General features: G+C 32.7%; 3 protein-coding genes across 7 annotated transcripts; 2 read left to right on the top strand and 1 right to left on the bottom strand.

The window, feature by feature from the left end:
- The first annotated feature begins 6,904 nt into the window (after positions 1 to 6,904).
- Positions 6,905 to 8,323, top strand: LOC125609621 (glucuronoxylan 4-O-methyltransferase 3). Its single transcript, XM_048781152.1, has 2 exons — positions 6,905 to 7,535; positions 7,604 to 8,323. The coding sequence occupies exons 1-2, from the start codon at positions 7,145 to 7,147 to the stop codon at positions 8,104 to 8,106; spliced, it is 894 nt and encodes a 297-aa protein (XP_048637109.1). The 5' UTR covers positions 6,905 to 7,144; the 3' UTR covers positions 8,107 to 8,323.
- Positions 8,324 to 14,620: 6,297 nt separating this feature from the next.
- Positions 14,621 to 16,473, top strand: LOC106368362 (GDSL esterase/lipase At1g33811). The gene is made up of 6 exons (XM_013808307.3): positions 14,621 to 14,852; positions 14,944 to 15,047; positions 15,148 to 15,272; positions 15,339 to 15,587; positions 15,674 to 15,941; positions 16,040 to 16,473. Exons 1-6 carry the CDS (start codon positions 14,704 to 14,706, stop codon positions 16,255 to 16,257), a joined length of 1,113 nt encoding a protein of 370 aa, XP_013663761.2. The 5' UTR covers positions 14,621 to 14,703; the 3' UTR covers positions 16,258 to 16,473.
- Positions 16,474 to 16,734: 261 nt separating this feature from the next.
- On the bottom strand, positions 16,735 to 18,907 carry LOC125608875 (immune-associated nucleotide-binding protein 9-like). Of its 5 annotated transcripts, none has more exons than XM_048779438.1 (6): positions 18,798 to 18,907; positions 18,311 to 18,568; positions 17,957 to 18,234; positions 17,703 to 17,867; positions 17,489 to 17,623; positions 16,735 to 17,114 (listed from the first exon to the last, which is right to left on the bottom strand). In XM_048779438.1, exons 2-6 carry the CDS (start codon positions 18,555 to 18,557, stop codon positions 16,908 to 16,910), a joined length of 1,032 nt encoding a protein of 343 aa, XP_048635395.1. In that variant the 5' UTR covers positions 18,558 to 18,568; positions 18,798 to 18,907; the 3' UTR covers positions 16,735 to 16,907. The 5 variants fall into 5 exon arrangements, with proteins under 5 accessions (XP_048635395.1, XP_048635396.1, XP_048635394.1 ...); XM_048779439.1 differs by having other exon boundaries at positions 18,794 to 18,899; XM_048779437.1 differs by having other exon boundaries at positions 18,677 to 18,829.
- Between the last annotated feature and the right edge of the window lie 3,648 nt (positions 18,908 to 22,555).

Raw genomic sequence — 22,555 nt, forward strand, 5'->3', positions numbered from 1 at the left:
TGGCAGGCTGATAAGAGCTTTGACCCTCTGAAAGGGTCTTGATGTGTTTGCATACGGAAAGATGCTTCAGAAAGTTTGTTGTTTCCAACTTTGTAGAACAACAAAACTCCTTATTAAAATAATGATATATACATTTGTCACGATTCTCCTTTGTTCTTGTGAAATGTCCCAAGATTTTAGACCTTGCAGGAAGAATCCTAGGTTATTTCTTTTCCTGGTATGTTGCTCTACTAGATTCAGGTGATTCTTTACCCTTGCCTTTACTGTCTGCCGTCAGCAACTCTTGTCCTTCATCGGCTTCTACATCATTGTTAACAGTAACTTGGTTTGGAGTTGAAGATGAATCCATCTGAAATAAAAGAGAGTATTGGATTCATCACATAAGACAAAGCGATAAAACACATTCATAAATCATCTACAAAACTCTACTCAACACGTGATTCGTTACAAAGAAATAAGATTCATCTTCAAAAACCCCAAAAAGTCAATCGCATGCATGATTCATCTATATAAAACTGGCCTAACCGACTCATGACTCGTTACGTAGGAATAAGATTGTCAACTCGTGACTCATAATAGAGGAAGACAATGTCGACTTGTGACATGTTACTAACCTGGAATTGATTTCTCTAAATCACAGATGGTGGAGACAGAGTGAGCTCAATATTTAGGTTTGAAGCATGATAGACACTCTGCTACTCTTTGATTTAATAGGAGATTAGGGATTTCGAAACTAGGAAGAAGATGAATTGCTCCGTGTAATGATTTTGATCTGAAACACAAAATATTGGAACTCGTAAAACGCATGTTGTCTATACACAAGATATGTATAATGTCATAAAATTTTGATTTATTTTGGGTTATGTTTCAGTTATCGGTTTAAACCAAACCAAACCCACGGTCCAATATATTGAAAGATGAAACCCGATCAGGTTTTTTAAAGTATCTGAAACCGATATGATACCCTTTATTTTGGGTCGGGTTCGAGTTCGGGTTACGACTTTGTGCCCATGCCTAAGAGAAGATGTAACAAGACAACAATAAAACAAAAGAAAAAAAAAGACAACTGTGGGAAACAGAATATGCTTTTTATTTATGGATTATTGATTTAGTATGCTATTATTAATCATATCATACAGCCTAATTAGTCGGTTTGCAATTCCTAGCCAGCAATTATGTGAAAAATTGTGGAAGGTTACATGAAAAAAAATTTGGATTATTAATTGAAGATAAGTTAGCATAGATAACAAAAAAAGAAACGAAACTAAGTACCCATAAGAAGGTATGTGCTAGGATATTCTTTGTGTATTATGTATTTTAGCTTGGGTTGACTAGTGCAGTTGATAATAGGAGATTGTACTATGTTTAATATATGTTGTTTACATATCATGCATGTCCAACACATTTGGTGTTCTTTCTATACGTCACTTTGCTTATATTATCATATGCAACAATGTAAAATATAGTATGTCGTATCATCGTGTGTCCAATGTTTTTCTCCAACAACCACCATGAAATAATTGAAAGGATATTATGAATATTATACTATATTTTATCTTATGACATAGTATATTATGTAACAATATCTAGTGATTTTCTCTTTTTTTTTTGTCACTCAATGTGTTTATTTTCTCTTTTTATCTGTTCTTGTTTTTCTCTTGTTTTTCTTTTATGATTTAATGATTATTATGTTCTATTCACAATATTGCCAATGTACGCTCCTTCTCTTCATTCTCATGCTCCTCTTCCTCCTCCTCTTTTTTAATTTCCCGCCACCCGCACCCCCTTGAAGTTTGTAAGACAATTATGTTTATTAATATGCTATTGATGACAAAACAAATACTATTTTTCAAATACATATAGTATAGTATAGTTTTTATGATTCATATTGTGTTACTCGGCCAGACAGCACGTGCGGGTAAGGAGAAAGTGGTCCACTTTTGTGTAAAACCGTCACATACCAGCACCACTTTATTATATGGTTATTTGATCAATTTTTCTCCTACTATATGCATTCCGCCAATTCACCCTTAAATGAAAGCTTTTAGTTTAACAAAAATTGTGAAGGTTGTCCACTTAAAATGGAACCACAACAGAGGCTGAACTCTGAAAACAAAAACAACATATGACATGGAAAAAACATTTTAAATAGTGTTATATAAAAACATTGAGGAAGAATATTTTCATATTGAGGAAAAGTATTATTAGCAAGGTCCATTTTAAGTGGAAGGTTGTCCACTTAAAATGGAACCACATCAGAGGCTGAACTCTGAAAACAAAAACTAACATATGACATCGAAAAATCATTTTAAATAGTGTTATATAAAAAACATTAAGGAAAAGTATTTTCATATTTAGGAAAAGTATATTCATATTGAGGAAAAGTATTATTAGCAAGGTTTTATTTAAAATCATTTGCATTGTATATTGACAATTAAAAAGAAGACTCTTCATGTGGATATGATGAGTAAAGGTGATTTTCTTCTTTCATCTAAATAAATAGCTTGGAGTAGTGAGCAAATCAATTGTTATGACCAGTTTCAGATTCAATTCAGATGTGAAGAATCAAAAATAAACTCCCTAGCAGCAGGTTTTACTGAAGTAACTTTTGCATAAATCTAAAAATTGTTGTAGTGGTGCAATCTAGATCAGCCTCAATTAAAGGCTTTGAATATAATGTGTGGATCAGCCAGATAAGGCCAATGCACAATCTAATGGGCTGAAGTTGACTTAAGCAAAGTTTAGTGGGTTGAGAAAGATCTAATAGATTTGATCCATGAAGTATTGGACCGAGAGAAGACAAAATCTATGACTTCATAAGGTGTGGATGATCAAGTCTTTGTCAGAAAATGAAAGGGATGAACAAGTTTGGATAGAAAATGGACTGGATAAGTTAAAATGACTGAGAAATGGACTGAACAAAAGAGATGGGCGAGAAATGGCTTGGAAATGGAAGATGAAGAACCAAAGCTTGAAATGGATCATCATAAGCATTTTCATCAACCAAATGATTCGTGGATAGGATGCAGTTGTTCATGGATCAACTCAAGGGGGAAGATGAGGGGTGTACTAGAGGCCACGATCACTCGTTTGTGAACTGTGGTCTTCTCCTTGAAGATGTGGAATGGTAAAAAGATGCATAGCTAATCTATGCCATATATGTGCCATGCTTTTGCCAAAATGATCACGTTGGAGATTCTTCTTCGTATGCGAGTTCAATGTTCTTATGCTGAGCAGAGAAATCAATTGATACGATATAAGCTTGAAAGTTTCAAAGACTGATGGTTGAATCTTAAAACTCAGCTGGTTACAAAATATAAAGGATAAACATCATCTATTATGTCTAAAAAATCCCTAATCTTAACCTATTTTATTTCTGGAAATCAATTCCTATCCTAATTGTTTCATATGGTTTAATAATATTTCTAATTCTATTTGATTTAAGATATCCAAGTCTATCCCTAATTGTTTTAAATTTAAACAAAAAAAAACTTATTTACAATAAAAATAAGCCATGTGGACGTTTTAAATCTTCTTGGGCCAAGTCTAGACCAAGAGTCCTAGTTTTGACTAAATGACTAGGATTTTATTTTACATTTTACATATAATAATCATACTATTTTATGAAAAAAACGTTGAAAATGACATTACATGGCTCTTGGGTCACGTAACAACTTATAGACAACGTCTTTCAATTTAGAGAACAAAATAAAATTTGAGTGGAAAAATATATATAGTGTGCTATTAACTGATGGTGAACGATTTTAAAGAGAAGCAGAACTTTAACTAAAACTTGCTCTTATAGAGAATATCTACTGAACTAACCTTTTATTAAAGACGGAATTTTAGAAAGGAGGAACACTTGCATGAAATAAGTTTTACAATTAAAGTAATTGTTTTGTGACCAACTCTTGTACATCACCGCTGAAGGGAAAATTCACAAAAAGAGAATTGTGTCCTTAATTTAAGGATTGGTTTGGTTTAGTTTTGGTTCAAGTTTTGTTAAATATTTAAAATCTGAACTAAAACTTTTACAAGTTTAGTTAAACCGAGTTGAATTGGATACCTTTGAAAATTGCTGTTTATGGAAATGAAGGTTTTTAATTATTATAGTAAATATAAACAAACAAAGAGTGATCCTGCCGGCTCTGTTTTCTAGAGCTCACTTTCCTGTATAAATTTCAAATTATGACTCCGGTCTATTGTATTAAGCATGTATCTTTTTAATATAAGTATCTTTGTGCTAAATAAAGAAGGGAAATTGGTATATATAACCAAGAAAAAAGCATAATTTGCACACTAACCAATTGACCTATTATACCAATATGTCTCATGTTTTTAATGTAATAATGCCCTTTTATCCTTGTAAGCAACTGGCTCAACCTGAAAAATAATAACAATTTACATTATTAATTATTTCTTGCAAGTAATTTAATTTTAGATATCCACTCATCTTCTGCAAGTAATTTAATTTTAGAGAAGATGAATTTTTTTCTTCTCAAATTTGTGGGATTGTTGATGAAATTGTCTTTGTTGATAGTTACGAGAAATAATAGAGCTTCATAGACTCGTGTGGTGAACGACAAGACTTGTGCAGTGGCGATCACCTCCATCTATATAATCGGCTCCATCATCATGATCAATTATCTCACCGCCACCACCGTATTTGTTTCTGCTGCAGTTGTTCTTCTTCTCCTAATTTCTACGACCGTGTGTTCTTCCATTCCATCTACTGTATCAAGTATAAATTTTTTCTCTCCAATACGGTTACATGTATTATATCCACTGATTTCGTCACACAAACTTATATTTTGTCACTGTAAATGATCTATATTTGATTGGAGAAGATGAACAGATTTTGTTTATTGTATTATCTTCTATTTTATGTATATAGAATAGAAATGTAAAACAATATGTATTATGTTTGTTTTATTCATATTATGTAATGCATTTTGTTACTATACTATTATATTATGTTCCATTCCATTTGGGTTTATGGTTTATATTTGGGTTTAGGTTTACTTATTAAAGTTTAGGGTTTATATTTGGATAAGGATTTAGTGATTAGAACTTTAGGTTTAGTATTTAGAAGGTGACATGTATGGTTGGGGTTTAGGGTTTTATTTTTTTCCATGCAATCACAGACAATTCATAAACATACTATGTTATTTATTTTGTTCCCTTCTATTTGGGTTTTGGATTTATATTTGGGTTTAATTAGGGTTTACTGATTATAGTTTAGGGTTTATATTTGGATAAGGATTTAGTGATCAGATCTTAGGGTTTAGTATGTAGAAGGTGAAAGGGTATGGTTGGGGTTTAGGGTTTTAACTTTTTCCATGCAATCATAGACAATTCATAATTTTATCAATATGTACTATGTTATTTATTTTTGTTTCGTTCTATTTAGGTTTTAAGTTTATATTTGGGTTTATTGTTTACTTTTGGGTTTAGGGTTTACTGATTAAAGTTTAGGGTTTAATATTTATGGGTGGGGTGAGACTGAGATAAGGTTTAGTATCTAGGAATTGGACTTGGGATATGTTTAGTATTTAGGGGTTGTAGCTCGGGTTGTAATCCTATACTACTTCGGTGATAAGGGTTTAGGGTTTAGTATTTTTGGGTTGGGGTGGTGTGGAATTTTGGTTTATTTCTTAGGGGCTGGGATGGGGTTGGTATCCTAAACAACTTTTGTAAAATGGAATAGAATATGTTGGATATTCCGTATAGACTGGTTTTATTCATTTTTATACTATACAGATTGACTGGAATATTGTTTTTTCAGTTTAGTTTATGTTGGTTTCGGGTTCAGGCCGGATAAGCAGTACATTTCGATGTCAGCATAGAAGTTTAAAAATATTACTATTAAAATTATTCACTGTCAAAAATGTAAACTGTAAGAACATTTCCCTTCGTTCTTGTTAGTTTTTTTTGTATTTTGATATGTGGTTCTCGTCACGACACGCAACACTCACATACTATCACTTTTAACTGGTTACTTGTTAAGGCAAAGGGTAAAACAGGTTAGTTTGTGTATGAAATATCTGACACTAAATAACGTCAAAAACAAAGTTACTTGCTTAATTTAGTCTCGATTTATGTCTAGTACGCAAATTAGCCCTAAGAAAATTAGAATGTATAACCAAGAAAAAAACATAATTTGCACACTAACCAATTGACCTATTATACCAATATGTCTCATGTTTTTTATGTAATAATACCTTTTTATCCTTGTAAGCAACTGGCTCAACCTACAAAATAATAACAATTTACATTATTAATTATTTCTTGCAAAAAAACCTCGTGTCTCTTTGATATCCACTCATCTTCTCAAGTAATTTAATTTTGGAGAAGATGAATCTGTTTCTTTTCAAATTTGTGGGATTGTTGATGAAATTGTCTTTGTTGATGGTTGCGGTGATTAATAGAGCTTCATAGACTCGTGTGGTGAGCGACAAGACTTGTGCAGTGGTGATCACCTCCATTTATATAATCGGCTCCATCATCACGATCAATTATCTCACCGCCACCACCGTATTCGTTTCTGCCGCAGTTGTTCTTCTTCCCCTAATTTCTACGACCATATGTTTTTCCATTCCATCTACTGTATGTATCAAGTATAAAGAATCGGTGAGTTTGAAAAAAAAAAAAAAAATAATAAACAATCGGTGATGGTAGTTTGTTTGACAAATATTAGTGTTCAAGAAACAAAGAACCAAAGTTGTTAAAATCAACATGGGTTATTTAAAATACAGGAATAAGAAAGTTGCAACCACCATGTTGGTTCGTTTTCAACACCTGTCTTGTTTATGGGTCATTATTACAACTGTATCCGATTCTTCTCTTTCAAGCATCATTTATAATACCAGAAAACTCCCCATTACGTTTCACATCTTCCAAAATATATATAGATAAATAATATAGATTATGATATGAAAAATAAATTTGTTAATATATGAATTCACCACCAACTTATGTTGTATTGGAAGAACAGCAACCTTAGTAGCTTTCATGTCCTCCTCAACTTCCTCAATCATTTACTTTCTTTTATGCTACATTATACTCTTCTTTATAGTTATATAACTTCTCACCGTTATCAAAACCCTTCATTGTTGTATTCATCGACCAAAAGCAAGATCGAAAAATGAGGACCAAATCTCAGTCTTCTGTTAATCTGAAGGTCATATTCACATGCTGCTCAATCTTGATATTTCTCATTATCTTCTTTGCAAGATCAAACATCTCTTCCTCCTCCTCAAAGCCCCTTTCCGAAACCAATCTCTCTCAAGAAGAAGTAGAAAATCAGCATAAACCAAAAGGATGTCCAACAACACAACAATGCACAAAGATGCCAATCTCTTTATCCGACGCATTAGTTCACTACGTCACCAGTAACGTCACTCCACAACAGACATTCGACGAAGTCTCTGTCTCAAAGAGAGTCTTGGACAAGAAGTCTCCATGTAACTTCCTAGTCTTTGGATTAGGTCACGATAGCTTGATGTGGGCATCTCTCAACCATGGTGGTCGTACCTGTAAGTGTTTTTAATTTCCTCTGCGTCTATCATTACAACAACAGAGCTAACGAAGTTTCTTGTTTCAGTGTTTATTGAGGAAGACAAGGCTTGGATCGAGACTGTGACTAACAAGTTCCCAAACTTGGAATCTTACCACGTCGTTTACGACACTAAAGTGAAAAACTCCGACAAGTTGATGGAGTTGGGAAGATCAGAGGAGTGTACATCCGTCACCGATCCAAGAAACTCGAAATGTGATCTAGCGTTGAAAGATTTTCCGGCAGATTTTTACGAGACGAAATGGGATCTGATCATGGTAGATGCTCCAACTGGTTACCACGAGGAAGCTCCAGGCAGGATGAGCGCTATTTACACGGCGGGGCTTTTGGCTCGCAACCGTGAAGATGGAGAAACTGACGTTTTTGTTCACGACGTTAACCGTCCAGTGGAAGATGAGTTCTCGGCGACTTTCTTGTGTAAGGGATACATGAGGGAGCAAAATGGGAGGCTAAGGCACTTCACCATCCCTAGTCACAGGGCTCGAACTGGAAGACCGTTTTGTCCTGTGGATGTTGATCGCCGCCGTTGATTTTATTTTTTCCAGGAAATATTTGTGTTGCGGAGATCTATGCAGTTAACCGGACTCAGGGCCGGTAAATTGATTTACCTAGTGGATCTAGAGTCACTTTACTTAGCTTTTTGTGTGTGTTTTTGCTTTATCTTGATGATTACCGTTTGGTTAAGGATTCAGTGCATTTACTGAAACGATGTTTGTTTAATGTAGTTATTCATATAATTATTTGTCATTTTAATGAACACAAATAAGAAAAAAATATCAGATACGGTATAGAAAGTACTCCCTCCCCTCTCTTCTTAAATATCAGATGTTTAGCTAAAACACACACATATATTAACAATTTTTTGTCTAAAAAATATTATTAAAACTATAAATTAATGATATTCAACCAATTACAAAATAAATTATTAAATATGATTGATTACATAGTTTTTAATAAAGTAAAAGTCACATAAAAAAATAAAGACATCTTATAATTATATATTAGAACATTAAAATTCTTTGAAACAACTACATTTAAGAACAAAGGAAGTAAATTGTATTTTTGCTGATTTTGTTTTTTTTTTTAAAGAAGAATTGATTTTTAATACAATATAAAGCATACATAAAAAACTGTTCAAAAAAGCGTCTCAAAAGAGTTTGGTTTGAATGCTTGGAAGCTAAAGGAGCCTCAGAAGATATGTCATCTTATATGGCAATTGATAACATGTCATGTAGCATTAACTAAAGATTTGATAACACATAATATGAGATGCGATAGTTATTGCCCACGATGTAGAGAACCGTAAGAATCTGTTACTCATGCCATCTTCGAATGTCCGTCAGCTTTACAAGCTTGGTCCCTATTAGCACACCAACAAGCCCAAATATCTTTCCGGTGTCGAGTATTTATGCTAATATGAACTATCTATTCTGGAGAAAGAACTACATTGTTGAGTTAGAATTAGACATGGATCCTTATCCTTGGATAATCTGGTATATTTGGAAGGCCCGAAATGACAAGCTTTTTAGGTGGATAGATAGAGATCCATTGGAGCTAGTTCGTTATGCAGAGAGTGAGTGTCAAGCTTGGTTCAATGCAAACGAGATGGTGCCATCTACCCCACAAGATCACAGTACTGATGAACCCCAAGTTTTAAGCTTGGGTAACATCTGCATGATAGATGAGTCATCGACATCCACGTCATGGTTTAGCGGGTGTGGATGGGTTTGGATTGATATATTGGGGAAGGTCCTATTTATGGGGACACAGAATTCTACACGGCGAGAGTCTGCCTTGCATTCAGAAGTGGAAGCCCTACGATGGGCGATGAGGAGTATGCTTCAACATTTGACATGTCAGAGCTTTAGGACGGATTGCAAAGATTTGATCGCTATGATTAGGGAGTTCAATGCTTGGCCAAGCTTTGCAACAGAGTTGAAGAGGATAGGGACTTTGCAAATATGATTTATGGACTTCAAAATTATTCATATTCCAAGAGCGTAAAATCAAATTTCGGATTTTTTAGCTAGGATTGCGAGGTCTTTCTATAAAGATCTATGTTTGATTGGTTGTTCTATTCCGGTCTAGTTACCCAGACCACCTCAACTTGAGTAATAGAATAATCTTTTGATATGAAAAAAAAAAAAAGAGTTTGGTTTAGCGAAGTAAACAAAGAAAATGATAAAAGAGCAAAATACTGGCTGAAAAACTGACCTGGGACTAGTTTCGCCACAACCGCCATATCAAGTCATCAATTAAATCATACATCCACCAAACCCATCTAAGTGTACCTATAGGCCATAAGACAAGCTTACTTTTTTTCAGTGGTCTTTATGTTCACTTTGTGTAAGAATATAGGTATTTATGAGGATCGTTAAGATATATCGAACTGATTGGCAACCAAAAGGTATATTTTAAAGAAAAATTTTCTAGCATATCTTTTATAAGTTTTTGTCACAAGAAAATAGTTCTTAATGAGGAAAATGACCAAAATAAGTTTTATTGAAGTGTAAAAATACATTTATACCATAGGGTTAACTAATCTAGACTTAGGGTTTAGAGTTAAGGGATAGAGTTTTGAGGATGGGGTTTCAAATTAAAAAAAAAAAAAAAAATTCAAAATAAAAAAGGGCTATTTTGATCATTTTTCTTATTGAATGATGTTTTAACTCAAAAATACTTTTTGAGAGAATTGTCATATTTTAAATATCTACTGCATTTAAGTTACCTTATTAAATAAAGTATAATACGTTTTAGATTGCATTTTGCGCATAATGAACATTATGTATACAAATTATTTTACGTAGTATTATTTATTTTAGTGTTTTACATATTATGAATAATAAAAAATAAAAATTCTAAATAATTGAAAATTAATAACTATTATGTATATAATTAAGTTGACGTGAGCAGATAATTCAAAACAACCACATCTTGTTTATTTACAATCAGTTTATAGTAAATAAATCCAAACAATCACTTTTAACTATTTTATATGGTATATAGTTAAGTTTAAATGATATTAACATATATATATAGTATATTTTAATATGGTTATCTATTAAATAAGATTTTTTACTCATATGATTTATGACAATTTATATCTTTTTTTTCTCTAGTAGTTGTAACTTAGCCTCATTTTTCTTGTTCACCAATTGATCTAATTCTTGATAAATATAAATTAGTATATGCACATCTCAAGACATGCTCAAATACACTTAAAGATATAGAACTCTTCAAAGCAAGCTCCGGTTTAGCATTCTTCTGCGTCCACTCCTTGCTTCCGCGGTTGTAACATCTAATAAGTCCTCACTCATCGAGTATGACTTCATAGTTAGATTGGTTTAAGATTTTACATTCCCATTCCAACAAAACGGCCTACTAATTCAATACTTATAATACACTCGAGCTCTCTTTCAACCATGATCTTGATAATGACGTCATAGAATGCCTTTGATACCATGTAAAGAATTCTAGATTAAAAAAAACTAACACAAGACTGTAAAACCCAAGAATCCTGAAAGGAATAAAAATCTTTTAAATATGAATACGAATATGGAATAACATCAAGAGAAAACTTGACAATATTATAGAAAAGCAAGAAAAGTTAGGAAGAAAACTTTTTTGAAAAAACTTCTTGTGCATATTACAAATGATGAGGTGAAAAAGTATTTAGACCATGTACAATGAGGTAGTTGAAAATGTTATTCTACGATTGAAAGCTTGCAATGATGGTGTAGAAAAAAAAAATATAAATTGTTATTCAATGTTATTCAACTAGTTGAAAAATATAGAAGTATGGTCCACATGGAAGACTTAAACCAATCAAAGTTAATATGTGTCTTCCACGCTCTTGAAAAAAGAGTCAATGTTGGAAATTCTACCGGTTTAAAACAAATAAAAAATAACAATATAACTATTAAATCCTAATTGGTTGTTTAAATAATATAGATTTGTATTCACTCTTATTGTTTCAAGTGAATTATTTTATATGAAATATTTTTTTTAAAAAAAAAATTATATCAAAATTCTTCATTTTTATGCTTCATAAATAGATATTGATTCATTTAATTTGGATACATAATTTTTATTATAATATTTCTATTATTTACTAATAAATTATTATTTATATAAATGAATTTTTTATTAAAATCAAATTTATCATTAAAATTTATAAATCGAAAATTGAAAATATTTTTATCAGTAAAATGGTAGAATGTTAAATTTTTAAAGAAAATCATTGTATAACATAAAAGTTAAATAAGTGTTAATAATAAGTGGAATAAAGACAATATAATAGGATGATGTGGATTGTAAAAATGTAAAAAGGTGGCTGCTGAATAATAGTTATATAACCTCAAACATCTTACAAAATATCTAAATTATTCAACCAAAACCTCCTTCTTAAATATATTTCGAGTTTTTTACTACAATATCTAGATGTTTGTATAGTAAAATATTACATACTTGTCCAATAAAATCCTCTTCAACACTTGAGGAGATGATGATGTTTCTAGAAAAAATGGGGTTAACTTGATTATATCCAATAATATATTATTTGATTATGAACCCATAATTAAGAATAAGCCAAAATCAGGTTTAGCTTTAATAAAAGATACGATTAGAATAGCTGTGAGACCATGTCACAAATCGCTTTATAACTTATCATTTTGTTTTCTAGAGATTTAGCAAGTGTAAATCGAGATGAGTAGATCAATGTTTATTTAAATTGAAAGTTGAAAGTTGGTAGTAATTAACTTCAATGTTTATTTGAATTTACATAATAATGGTAGATCATAGTCTTCTAATGTTGCAGATGTTGTGCTTCTTGCTCCAACTATGTTTTTTTTTTTTTTTTTTTTTTTGACAGCAAAGAATTTACAAACTCATATTGACTCCGTAAACCAAATAGGTAACTCCACATCCATGTGAACAACGAAAGACGACTGTTTCCTAGCACTGCGTGCTAAGCTATCCGCCCGTAGGTTCTCCGTCCGTGGTACATGAATGATGTCTGAGTTGAGAAAACTAGTTTTTAAAAGCTTAATGTCTTCCAGATAACTTCTAAATACTGGTCATTCGTCTGGTTCCGAAACTATCTTCACCAATTGAGAACAATCCGTTGCAAACGTCACCTGAACTTGTCTTAAATTTTTCATACATTCCATTGCCCAAATTAAGGCCTCCACCTCCGAATGAAGAGGTGAGAGACATGCCCTTACATTCCTTGCCCCTAATAAACCATCGAAACCCGGTAAGGTACTATACCAGCCTTGCCCTGAAAATAAATCCTTATCTTTCTATGATCCATCTATGAAGCACCATCGTCCTGACGTCACTGACGTGGAAGTGGTCTGTGCCTGCTTTCCCCTCGTTGGATCCTTTACTACCTGTGCCTCAGTCCAGAGTGATGACTCTAATTCTGCTAATTTAAGTGTTTCAAGTGGATTAATATCCAGATTGCTAAAAACTTTACTATTCTGGTCTTTCCATATATACCATAATATTCATGCAATTGGTGGCCATCCATCTTTGAGTTAACTCTCCAAAAAAGATGATCCATATTAGTAAACAAAGAACCGATAGGAAAAATATTGGGATGCGATGGGATTTTAGATAATGCCCAAACTTGACGTGCTGGAGGACATTCAAAAAACACATGGTTTGTTGATTCCTCCGGGTCGCCACATCGGGCACAACATATATCCCCTTGTATCCCTCTTGATTTGAAATTTTTCAGTACCGATATACATCCTGAAAGGAGTTGCCATAAGAAATGTTTTATTTTCGGGGGGCACCGCACTTTCCAGCAGAACGCTTTTAATGCATCCACCGTGGGACCATAAAATTCTGGTGGTTTTTCTTTATCAGGATATACCCTTTCCACTTGATAACCTGATTGGACCGAATATTTCCCATTGTTGGTAAAATGCCATCCATTTCTGTCCTCTATCGGATTCCGACTTAGTGGAATACTTTCGATGTTGGAAAGCTTTCGATCTTTTTCTGGGTTTTGATGATTTTACTATTTATATATCTTCGTACTAGCTGTTTTCCTGCACCATGTGCAGTAAGAAATTTTTTAAATCTAACTTATATTTAAAATAAATTCTATTAAATATTATAGATTTTACTATTTTTTTACTAATATTTAATATAGATTTGATATATATTAAATCAATTTGTATAAAACTAATAAAATGATATAAAATTGTATAATTATTAAAACTTTAACCTAAACAATATTTATAAAATTTGTATATATACAAGAAACTAATGATCTTACGATTAGATATTTAAATTTTTTTTAAATGTAGAAATTTTTGAAAGCTTTAGTAATACAAATTGTATAATTATACAAAAATAATAATATTTCGAAATTTGAAATGTTATATATGAATATATTTATTTTATAGATGATGTATGAGCTATTAACATATTTAAAAAAAGTTTACCAAAAAGAAATACAATATTAAATATAATATATGAATAATTATCATATTCTAATAAGTTTGCCAAAAATATAAATCAACATTAAATGAAATTATCCATATCATATTTTTCTGGAAGACATGTCATCAATTTCATTAGCAATGTCATATTTATTTTGTGAAATTGATTATATAGAAGACATGTGACAAAATCACTTCGCAAATATAGTCTAAGAGATTGTTTAAATAATTTATAAATTTTTCTAGTAAAAGATTGTACAAGTTATAACGACTATATACATAGATTTCCCCCTTTAAGAAATAACTAAATGGTTAACTGTTAGTACTTTCCCAATTGTCACATCCCCCTTTAAGAAATAACTAAATGGTTAACTGTTAGTACTTTCCCAATTGTCACAAGTGACACAAACAACTGGAAAGTGACACATTAGACTCTGAGACCTCACGGGATTGCATGAGATGCTTGTGAACATAGCCGCAGCTGAAAAGAAGTATGTTACGAGAGTGAGAGAAGAACTAAAAAAACAACTGTCACAACTCGTTCAGCACATGAAACCAATTATGACATGGCGAACCATACCAACTAACCACCCATATCCTCAGTATTTAACTGTGAACTCCACTCAAACCTTTTTCAAACTCATTCTTCTTGAAACCTGTCAACAATTTAACTTAATGGCAATTCAACGTTTTGTATTATTAGCTACTTTGGGTCTGGTGGTGTTTGGTCTAGAAACGGCCGTGTCACAGCGACAACAACAATCACAAGTCACATGTTTATACATCTTTGGTGACTCCTTGGTCGATAACGGAAACAATAATAGGTTTGGTTTTGCGTTTTACATTCTATTATTGTATATTTTTATCCATATATGCATGTGTTAGACAAGTCATTGTAAGTTTGAATATATGTAGGCTGCTTTCTCTTGCGAGGGCTAATTACCGGCCTTATGGCATCGACTTTCCCCAAGGTGCAACCGGAAGATTCACCAATGGTCGCACTTACGTTGATGCTCTTGGTACTTTTGTGTGCATCTATATTTTCCCCCCTACTGATTCTTTAAAAAAAACATATCTATTGTTACTAAAACTTTTATACATTTCTCTTGTTTTTTGTAGCTCAAATTCTTGGATTTCGGACTTACATTCCACCATACTCCAGGATTCGTGGCCAGGCTTTGCTAAGAGGTGCGAATTTTGCATCTGGTGCGGCCGGCATTAGAGATGAGACCGGAGACAACTTGGTACACAAAACTATAAGTTTTTAATCCTATCATGTGAAATTTTGAACTAACATGGAAACTTTGCAGGGTGCGCATACTTCTATGAACCAGCAGGTCAATTCTTACACGAGCGCGGTTCAACAAATGCTTCAATACTTCAGAGGAGACACAAATGAGCTCCAAAGATACTTAAGCCGTTGTATCTTTTATTCGGGAATGGGAAGTAACGATTACCTCAACAACTACTTCATGCCTGACTTTTACTCAACCAGTATGGATTACAACGACAAAACCTATGCAGAGTCCCTCATTAAAAACTACACACAACAGCTCACTGTAAGGCTTCATCAATAGTGTATACTATAATCATGAAACTAATGGTTTACTTGCATATCTCATATGGTTATTTTGTTTGTTCTCAGAGATTGTACCAATTTGGAGCCCGGAAAGTGATTGTTACCGCAGTGGGACAAATTGGGTGCATTCCTTATGAGCTAGCTCGCTATAATAACCGCAACAACAGTACAGGCAGGTGCAATGATAAGATTAACAATGCAATTGCGTTGTTCAACTCTCAGCTCAAGAAACTAGTTGATCGTTTCAACAATGGTCAGTTGCAAGGAGCCAAGTTTGTTTACCTTGATACCTACAAGAGCACTTCAGATCTTGCTGCCAATGGAGCCGCTTACGGTGAGTTCTACATAAAATTCATACACAATCCAATACATTGAAGGTAAGTAAGTCTACAAATTCTAATAATGGCATTTCTTCAACATTTATACCAACAGGATTTGAGGTAGTGGACAAAGGTTGTTGTGGGGTGGGGAGGAACAATGGTCAGATAACGTGTTTACCCTTGCAGCAGCCGTGCAGTGACCGGACCAAGTATCTCTTTTGGGATGCGTTTCACCCGACCGAGACGGCTAACATATTGCTGGCCAAGTCTAATTTCAACTCTCGAGCTTACGCTTACCCCATTAACATTCAAGAACTTGCCAATCTTTGAATAAAGGAGATCTTGATATGAAAGCATGTGACATGTAACCAAGCTAGTTGTATGCCGTGTTTCTTCACTTATATAGTTCTTTGAAATAACTATGAATTTTCTTTGTTTTGTATTGTTCCTCTTATTTTCAACGATGACTATGTATGACTCAAATATTATAAGCTCATTGCAAATTGTTAACCACATGATTTAATAAAGTTGTCATATTATGTACAACTACAATTCTTTCTTATATTTTCATTGCTATATTTATTATGTACAAATAACTTTATACTCCAATTCTCAAGTGTCAATCATGTTAGTAGTTACAAAATAAAATGTAATGCTCTATTTTGTACAACTTCCATGATTGGTTACATGATCAATGGTTGCAATAAGTACCATTAGCTTTACTTGACAAGTAGCCGTATTACTTGACATTCAACAGGTCTGTAAAAGGTCGGTTTTCTAGCTTTGTCCAACCAAGCCACAATCAACTAACACACGAAATCGTCCAGCATCAACTTCAGAAGAGAGAAAAAAATAATATTCACGTGCATCGGTCATTATTTAGACTTATAAAACACCTTTTTGTCTTTTGATGATAAATAAAGCCACAATATATTGAATAAATGAAGCCCTTATCAGAGACTTGAAAGAAGCTTTCTCAATCAAAGATTGATGCACTTTCCAAGTTTTTTCTGGAGCTCCTTTGTCTCTTTCTCCGCCCTCTCCAGATTCTCTCTCAGCTTCTTAATCTCATCACTTGACCGTTTCTGAACCTCATTTGCCCTCTCTTCGGCTTCAAGCCTTGCCGCTTGCTCTTCACCTAGCTGCTTCTCCAGCCTCTTTGCCGTTTCTTTCAGCTTTGTCTCCACCTGCACAACAACAACAAACAAAACATAAAGCTGATTATGAAGTAACAAACATAGCTTTTAGCTCAAGGACAGACGCAAAGAGTGGTGAGGATGCGATCAACTGATTCTTTACATACTGATCTTATCTCTACGTTTCTACAAGGATATTCTCAGTTGACTGAACAAAACCACTAACAGATAAACGCAACTACAGTTTATACTTGCAGTTTTGTACAATGTACAAAATAGTTTAAGCCTTTGTGCTTTGTAGCGTGGTTGAAACTCTGATAAACAGAGTATATTGATATGTACACATTCTGAATTTTCTAAAATTCCCTAGCATAAAAACCTTTTAGGAAGAACAGAAGTTAGTTAACAATATGGTAAAGATATACCATCTCTGTGATGCGGCTAAGCTGCCTGTCATAGGATATCTCTATCTGCTTCTTGAACTCAAATATCTCACTCTTTGAATAACCCTTGAGCGATTCAACCTCCTTTTTCTGATCACGTAGCTTGATAGCCTCCTCCTGAGAGAACACAAATCATTAATAATCATTCTCTGCCTCAAAACACAGATCAAGCGAAATAAACCGAAGCAAAATTCACCTGTAGCTCATGGAACAACTCATCTGTAAACGGTTTTCCATTGTTCTTTCTAGCAACTGAATCAACGAGTGAGAGAAGCTTCTGAACTTGCTCTGCCTTCTTGCGCTTATTGGCAGTCTTGTTATCAAACAGTACCATTCTATTGTCACATAGCTCAAGAATCTCCTACACAATTCAAAAAAAAAAAAAAAAACATGCATAAGCAAAGCTGGAACAAAAAGAAAAAAAAAACTTGTGAATAAGATATTACTGACTTTCAGAAACTCAGGGCACTCCTGACCCAAGTAGTCCTCCAAGGTCTCATCATTGTCTTCCAAATCATCCCCACCGGTAAAGACAATGATCATATAGTCAGAGATCTTACTCCCGAAGAGTGTCTGCAAGTGATAGAGAACAGACTGCTCCTCATCAGTAGGTCGACCCCTCACGGTGAACACCAACAGAACAGCATGGATTCCACCTTCAGCAAGAGTTATGCATCTCACAATCTCTTTCCCTATAAACTCAGCTGCCGTTGACAAATCAAACAGACCTGCAAAAAAAGATATTGACCAAGTGAGAACCCTTTCATGACTTCAATGAAAAAAAAAAAGAGAGAGAGGTCTTACCAGGAGTATCAATGACGTTGATGATCTGTCCATCTTCTTGAACAACTCTCCGCAACTCTGATGTGCTAGTCACTCCTCTAGAGCTTGCTTTTGACTTGAACGTTTTCTTGCCAAGGATGCTGTTACCTGTTGCGCTCTTTCCGTTTCCAGTACGGCCGACAAGAACTAGGGTTCGGTTAGGGTTTGAGGATGAAGCAAACTCCCAATCATCTTCCATCATGTCTCCACCCATCTTGTACAAACTCATATACGTTATTTCTGTAGAAAACAATATGAAATATTCGTTGATCGCTTAAAGGGTTCTGACCTTTGACAGAGTAATTAGAAAATTAAAGTAACAATGACGATCGCAAGAACTTTACAAACCCAAACTCTCAAGTTTCCAATAGAATATTACTTGCTTGCAAAGAGGAATTAAACATCAAAGCAGAACAGAACTACAAAATCAAAAGACCAGACGACGATAGAAGATAGAAAGGTTACTTGCTTAGAAATAGGAGAGAGATGAAGCGACGATAGATATTTTAGATCACACAAAAGCCACAAAAGCAGATATCTTTATATGGACTCAGTAAACCCTTATTCAACTCTATTGGAACGTTACGTATCTAGCAAATAAATATAAAAAAAAAATCTTATTTTATCAGATAAATATCTCTCTTTTTTTTTTAACACCTATCAGATAAATATCTTAAAGATTAAAAAAATATGCATTTTGAAATATTTTTTGGATAATATTTTCAATTTTAAAATATGATTTAATAAAATAACAATTTTTTGTTTGTGTGTGTGGGATGATATAAATAAAAACTTTTTAATGTACTTTTGTATAATTAAAAAAACTAAAGATTCTATCTCTTTCGTTTTAGACTGTCTCTTTAGAGTACTGGCGGTAGAAATTTTGGTTCTTAACATTGTTAATATTATATTAAATATTAATAAAAAAATAATACTAAAATTTATAAAAAACAGTAAATAAAAATTTTAGTTTTTCATAATAAAATATAGTTATAAAAAATAATAAAGAAAAACATATATGAAAATGAAAGTATAATATGGATCTCAAAATAACAACAAAAAATAACAATGATTAAATTATCAGACAAAATTTATGATAAATTTAATATAAAATAGAATAAATATTCTAGTTATTGTGGGGAAGAAAAAAAATATTTTATAATAATAAATGAAAAAAATCTATTTTTGTTTCTAAAGTCATGTAAGTGAGGTTGTAGTAGGGCTGTTCAATATGGTAAAACCGAACCGTACCGAACCGAAACGAACCGAAATAGACAATATGGTTTGGTTTTGGTATATACCATATAAACCGAATGGATATAATTTTATAAAAACCGTAGGATTTGGATATGGTTTGGTATATAACCGAATAAACCGAATAAACCGAACAAAACCGATTAAAAGTAGAAACATGTAAATATGTATCTATTTTATAACAATACATGAAAATCTATTTGTTACATAAGTTAAATTTGTGCTAATAACTATTATCATAATTTTATAGTAATAAAAAAATCTTAATTTGTAAAACACTTGAACTATAACTAAATAACAATACATCGCAATTCAGACATCTTATTTTCTAAGTCTTTTTTTTATTTTTTTGATTTATTTTAGTCTTCACTAAATTAATATGAAGATTATAAATTTGATGGACAATAATTAATGGAAAATTTTCAATTGAAAAAGCATGACTTTAATGAACACTAAATATGGAACTATTACCATAATTTTATAGTAATAAAAAAATCTTAATTTGTAAAACACTTGAACTATAACTAAATAACAATACATCGCAATTGAGACATCTTATTTTCTAAGTCTTTTTTTTTATTTTTTTGATTTATTTTAGTCTTCACTAAATTAATATGAAGATTATAAATTTGATGGACAATAATTAATAGAAAATTTTCAATTGAAAAAACATGACTTTAATGAACACTAAATATGGAAGAGTGAAAAAACTTTTCTTTCATGTTTCTGTTTTGTTTCATATTTTTATTTTCAAAATTTCAAGCTTTGATTTTTTATTTGATTTGATTATTTTATTTGATGGTAGAAGCATTTTTACTTTTTTGTTCATTTATTTGAACATGTAATATATTTTTAATAAATGACTGTGTTGACAATATGATTCTAAATTTCATATAATATGATCTCAAACAAAATAATTATGTTTTTTTGGTATAAAACCGAATAAACCGAAAACCGACGGTATATAAACCGAACCGAACCGAAGTAAATATGGATTTAGAATGGTAGTTATATTTTACTAACCGAAATACCGAAAACCGAAAAAAACCGAACCGAAACCGAACCGATATCCAGATTGAACACCCCTAGGTTGTAGGCATATCACTGAAAAATAGAGATAAATAGAAAATAGCTTTAAGCACTTTAGAACCATTAAATTTAAAAAAAGTATGATTGGTAAAAATACTAAAAATATGCTTTATAGGCTATTTAATCCCACAGTCTTGACATCCCTAACCCCAAACAGACTCTAAATAAACTAGACAATCAATCTTCTACAGATATATAAATATGTGGTTTAACACATGACATGCAAATTATCTAGTTGACTTGAACTATCGTATAAAACCATTTCTACGCAAACTTTCCCGATCATCTTGGATCCCCATCAAATAAAATTTGATAAAATTAATCTTGAGAAACCCTCTCAAATAAAATGTTCATCGTGGTACCAAATAATCATATCCACATGGACGAGGATCACACAATAAACTATTAGTTTCAGTTATGATAGGTCAGAAATATTAAAACAGTAAACAAATCGATAAATCTAAACAGTTGTAAGTTATTATGAGCAAAACACTAGATCCAAAAATTATCGGACAATGAATTCAAAACCAAAATCAATAGGTGACACATGTTTAATTAGGTTTGATTCCATAACTCGAATGCAACTAGTAAGTTTTCCAACTCTCGCTGCAAAAGACTATCAGACGTTTAACTCTAATCAAATACCAACTCTCATTTTGAATTCAATGAATCAAGCAAACGTTAGGTCCAATTCGATATAGTTCAACTAAATACCTAGACTAACTCTAATTGTGAATAAGTATTTAGTCCAACATGATTAGGTTTTGTCAATCGATTATACTCTCGTGTCTCTCAATTGTCGTATGATTCTAGGTTCTAGTTAGCTACTTTATATCCGTTAGCTACTTTAGATCATGCTATAATAAACAATCCTGGTGTAGAATAAGATAAGGTTACCCTAGTATATCTATCAATAAACAGTTCGTCACAAAATCCTAGAAAATTCCTAAACTAACATGTTGGTTACTCAGACATAATCATGGAAGACAACAAATCAATGAATAAACTGCATATATATAGTAGATAGAAATACTTGACAAAAAGTATCTCAGTTGAGTTCTTCTCTTCTCTCCAATCTCAAACATAGCTTAGCCTAAACAACAGCTAGAAAATAGTAAATATAGGTTAAAACACGTTCAGAGACTCATGTGCAAATACATGAAACTTTGAGCCAAATTGCAATTATTAAAACTTTATTAAATCATGAGGCGGTTTCCGAACAGGTTGGGTGTCGCTCGACACCACATCAGAATCTCGACAGCTTCCTCTTGCGCGTCAGATAAACTACTCTTTAGTAAAATACGTGTAACTTTTTTTCTAAACGAATTGATTGACATCAAACCGGCGACAGTGGAAAGCTAACTCAATTTCCTATATTGTGCCAATTATGAACTTTATCCATTGGTGCGAAGATCTCCATCCGCTGCTAAACTTCTGACGCATCTACGCAGTTCTACAGAGTTGGCTATCGAGCAACACATAACCTGGTGTTGACCGACTTCAGGCTAGTGTCGAACGAAACCCTGTCCAGAAGTGCAGTTTCAAGATAATATTTTCAATTTCAGTTCCCTTGATGCTCCAAATAGTTCCAAAACCTCCAATATGTTCTAAAACGTACCTTAACCTATAAAGATCTAAAATAAACTCCAAACACATAATACAGACTTCAAAACCGGACTTATACCATGGTAAAAATCCATAAAAACCAAGGTATATCAACTTCCACATACATATTCTTTTTTTGGCTTCAAACTAAACATAGATTGAACATGTGAAAGAGGTTTGAAAACGTAGGGACTCACTTACTCTTTAAAACCACCACTGTCACCTCTAAAATGTTGCAAACACATCAATACCAATCTTATAAGGTACTTCTATGTCCTC

Source organism: Brassica napus, chromosome A5 (assembly GCF_020379485.1).
Source record: "Brassica napus cultivar Da-Ae chromosome A5, Da-Ae, whole genome shotgun sequence".
Lineage (NCBI taxonomy): Eukaryota > Viridiplantae > Streptophyta > Magnoliopsida > Brassicales > Brassicaceae > Brassica > Brassica napus.